Below are 3,870 nucleotides of genomic sequence, written 5' to 3'. Positions count from 1 at the left end.
GCGAGTGCGAGGCGCGGGGCCGTGAGCTGGCACGGCTGCGGGGGGCCCGGGGAGCCGTCGAGCCTACGCCGGACGGACCCGAGAATGAACTGGAGCGGGAGCAGGAGCCTGTGCGAGACGTTGGGTCCGAGAGGCCCCAGAGTAGCCAGGTGCGTGGAGGAGGTGGGGCTGCTGGGCAAGGCCTTAGCGCCTGGGTCCAGAAACTGGAGGGGATGATTGATCTGGACAGAAGGTGGGGCCGTGGGGCTCAGAAAGGGAGTGATAAGGCCTTGGTCCCCAAGGAGGTTTTACTGCCATGATTTGGGCTCTGCCCATTTGTTAGAGCCCCAAGTTACTCCCTTCCAGAGACCCCTAGGGCAGAGTCCCGGGTTCTGGTGGTCTCTCTACGCCCACACCTGAGTAGTCAGTGGAACCACCGAATCATCCCTTCTGAGCAGGAGTGAGTGAGAGCTAAGAACTTGCCTGGAAGTCATCCATTAGCAGCAGAGCTGAATCCATTTGTTCAGCTTGAGTTTGGGGGAAGGTAAACATTTATAGCAAGCATCAAACAAACCTGAGGGGGGAGGGGTGGAGCTGTCAGAGCACTAGGAGCACGGAGAAAGTTCCTAATCCAGGCTTTGAGGAGAAGCTTCCCAGGAGCTTTTCTGGAAGAGGGCTCATTAAACTGAGATTAGGAGGATGCAGAGGAATTAGTGGTGAAAAATGCAGGAAGGTATTCCAGGCATAGAAACAGCCTGTGCAAAAGCCCAGAGGCAGCGAGCGCCTGGTGAGTTTGGGAACAGCTCCCATCATTCAGTGGGTGCCTACGCAGAGTGCTAAGCTCTGTGTGTGCATTACCTAGTTCATTTTCACAGCAACCCCAGGAGGTGTTTGATTTACAGAGGACGACGCTGAGGCATAGAGAAGTTAAGTACCAGTGTCTCCCAGCTGGCGACTGGAGTTGCTGGGGAGTTGAACCCAGGTGAACTCCAGAGTCCATGGTAACAATCAGTATGACAGGAGCATTAATGGTAGATGTGGAGAGCAGCTGCCTCTGAACCAGCAGGCCTGTCACTAGGGCCAGAGTCCAGGCTCAGGGTGCTCCCAGCTCCATCCCCAGACTCCAGCTAAGATTCTCAGCTACCCCTCCCCTTCCCTGCCCTGACCTCTCCACACCTGTAGGCAGATGTGGGCACTGCTGCCTCCTGGTGGCTGAAGGCCCCTAGTCCCCAGCCCTGCCTGGTGTTCATAGGTGGCATTCATTGTTTTTCTTTGGGGCAGATGATGACAGCTCCTGTCAGCCAGCCTCACAGAGCACTGTTCCTGTCCTGTCCTTATTCTGGTTGTCAGCCGCAGTCTGGGAGGTGGCAAGTACAGTAGTGGGGGTCCCGGGGTTACAGTCTGAGTTTGCCCAGCCACTCTGTGCTCTGGGACCCAAAACAAGTCCCTTCCCTCCCTGTCTCCCCATTTGTGAAACAGGGCTTTGGACCAGGTGGCATCCGAGGCCCCCACACAGACAGTAGAATCTCTCTCCTCAGGAAGTCCTCAGGGCCACTGTCCAAGTCCACATGGGGAAACTGAGGACCAGACAAGGAAGGGGCTGGCCCAGCCTCTTCTGGAAAGGCTATGGGGCAAGTCATGCAGAACGCAGGCCATGGGTGTCTGGGGTTTGTGGTCACGGCCTTGGGGGTGGACAGGGGCAGGCCGGAGGGCAGAGCGGAGCGGGAGGAAGGGGCTTGGCATTGGGTTAATAATCCCTCGCTGCTTCTTGTCTGGGAGCTGGTTCTGTTGGCAGGGGCCGCCTTCCTGTGCATCTTTTACCACGTCACTTATCTTCCTTGTGCTTCAGTATTTACACCTGAAACATGGGCTCTTAGAGCCGGAATTCCTTTTGAGGGAATCTAGTTTTTATCCATTGTAGGAATCCTTGCTTCTATATTCATTCATACCAATATCCCAACCATATGTTTGCATACTTCCAGCAACGGGAGTTCACCACCTTTCCAGGGAAATCTTCCAAGATACAGGGAATCTTGGCTGACTCTGTGTGGGGTTCCAGGAGGTAAAGAGGGAGGCCCAGAGGAGGCCGTGTCCCTCCCCTTCTAGGATGGAGGGCAGGCTATCGAAGGGGAAAGTGGGACCCAAAGGACTGCGTGACTTGCCCAAGGTTACCCACCAAGCCGATCCCAGCCCCAGGGCCTGGGAGAGGCCACAAGGAAGGCTCTTGGGGAGGGCTCGGCGGCCACTGGTCCAGCTTCCACCTTGGTCTCTGCAGGAGCTGGAGCTGGTGGAGAGCCTGCTGAAGAGCAGACCAGAGGAGCCCGAGGGCTGCTGGGAGGCGCGCAGCACGGGGGCCGGGGGCCCACGGGGCAACTCAGGCCGCCAGGAACGGAGTCGGCTGCCCTGGGAGGACACAGCCACCATCGAGGAGGATACGTCCAAGTTGACTGCCCTACGGCTGCGGCTGGATGAGTCCCAGAAGGTGCTGCTCAAGGAGAGAGAGTGAGTCCTGGGAGGCAGGCAGGAGCCCGAGGCCGGGGGATGGGGAGTGGGGGACAGGCCAGGCCATGCCAGGGCATCCTCAGAATCAGAGAATGAAAATCAGTGTCACAGAATATAAGACCTGCTGAAGGGGGATGGTGCTCTTTGGGCTCAAGTCTTGGAACTTTAGAGCAGTGGTGCTCGACCCAAGGACCCAATGCAAGGTTTTTTATTAATTCAGATAATACAAATTAGGCACCTGCTGTTGGCCAGACACTGTGCTCGGCAGTAGACTATATACAGCCCTAAATAAGACCAGAAATCTCTGCCTTCGTGGAGCTTATGATCTGAGGAGAGAGAGTGCTGTGGGTTCAAATAAAAGCGAGGGAGGAGGGGCAGAGAGGTTGAGCCTCAGACAGCAGGGAGGCTGCTGGGTACGCGAACGGGTCTGGAGCTGATGAGACAGGTCTGGGCTAGAGATAAAAAATATGAGTTATCAGTGAGTAGATGATATCGAAAGCCGTGAGCCAGGATGAGCGTGCACAGGGAGGAGGTCAGAGGGTGGACGGAGCCCTGGGCTGGCTGAGTTTGAAGATCAGTCAGAGGACGAGGGAAGGAGATAGGAGAAGCGGCCGGTGAGGGGCAGGGAAACCAGGAGGAACCATTTCTGGAGGAGGGAGGGATCAGTGGGTCGAGCAAGCAGAGGACTGAGCACTGACCAGTGGATTTAGAACATGTCGGTCACCGTTGACCTTGAATAGGGCACAAGCCTGATTATAATGATATTTTGTAACTCCCCCTTTTCCATCCAGAAGTTAAACATATAGATAGTATAACCTAGCTGCACCTAATTTTTAAAAAATCAACATAATACCATGTGAACATGAAGACAGACATCAGGCTGTTGCTTCTACAAGCCAAGGAACACCAAAGATGGCCAGGAGCTAGGGGAGAGCATGGGACAGATTCTCACAGCCCTAGGTGGAACCAGCCCTGCTGACCCTTGATCTTGGACTTCTAGCCTCCAGAACTGTGAGACAATAAATTTCTGTTTAAACAAACAAACAAAAATTGATCTAGTGTACTAGCCGAACTGTAAAGTAGAATGGAAAGGAATTTATAATAAAACGTATGTACAGTTGACCCTTGAGCAACACAGGGTTTAGGGGTGTCGACCCCCACGTAACTTTTGTTACATGCATAACTTTTGACTCTCCCAAAACTTAACTATGATAGTCCCTTGGCATCCATGGAGGATTTGTTCCAGGATCCCCAGTGGACACCAAAATCCACAGATGCTCCAGCCCCTTATATAAAATGGCATAGAACAGTGCATACAGTTGGCCCTCCACGTCCACAGATTCCCAGCCACAGATCGGACATGCTGCAAAACCCAAGGGTACAAAGGGC

General features: G+C 54.3%; 1 protein-coding gene across 1 annotated transcript in view; it reads left to right on the top strand.

Moving 5' to 3' along the window:
* CCDC102A (coiled-coil domain containing 102A) overlaps positions 1-3,870 on the top strand; it is a 20,033-nt gene that overhangs the window by 7,136 nt on the left and 9,027 nt on the right. Inside the window, 2 exon segments of the mRNA XM_025044631.1 lie at positions 1-149; positions 2,255-2,512. The exon segment at positions 1-149 is cut by the window's left edge and continues 118 nt beyond it. Coding sequence (XP_024900399.1) covers positions 1-149; positions 2,255-2,512 — 407 coding nt within the window.

This window comes from Pteropus alecto, unplaced genomic scaffold (genome assembly GCF_000325575.1).
Source record: "Pteropus alecto unplaced genomic scaffold, ASM32557v1 scaffold123, whole genome shotgun sequence".
In the NCBI taxonomy this organism is placed as follows: domain Eukaryota; kingdom Metazoa; phylum Chordata; class Mammalia; order Chiroptera; family Pteropodidae; genus Pteropus; species Pteropus alecto.
Note: the sequence above shows the minus strand (reverse complement) of the source record. Positions and strands in the feature narration are given on the sequence as shown.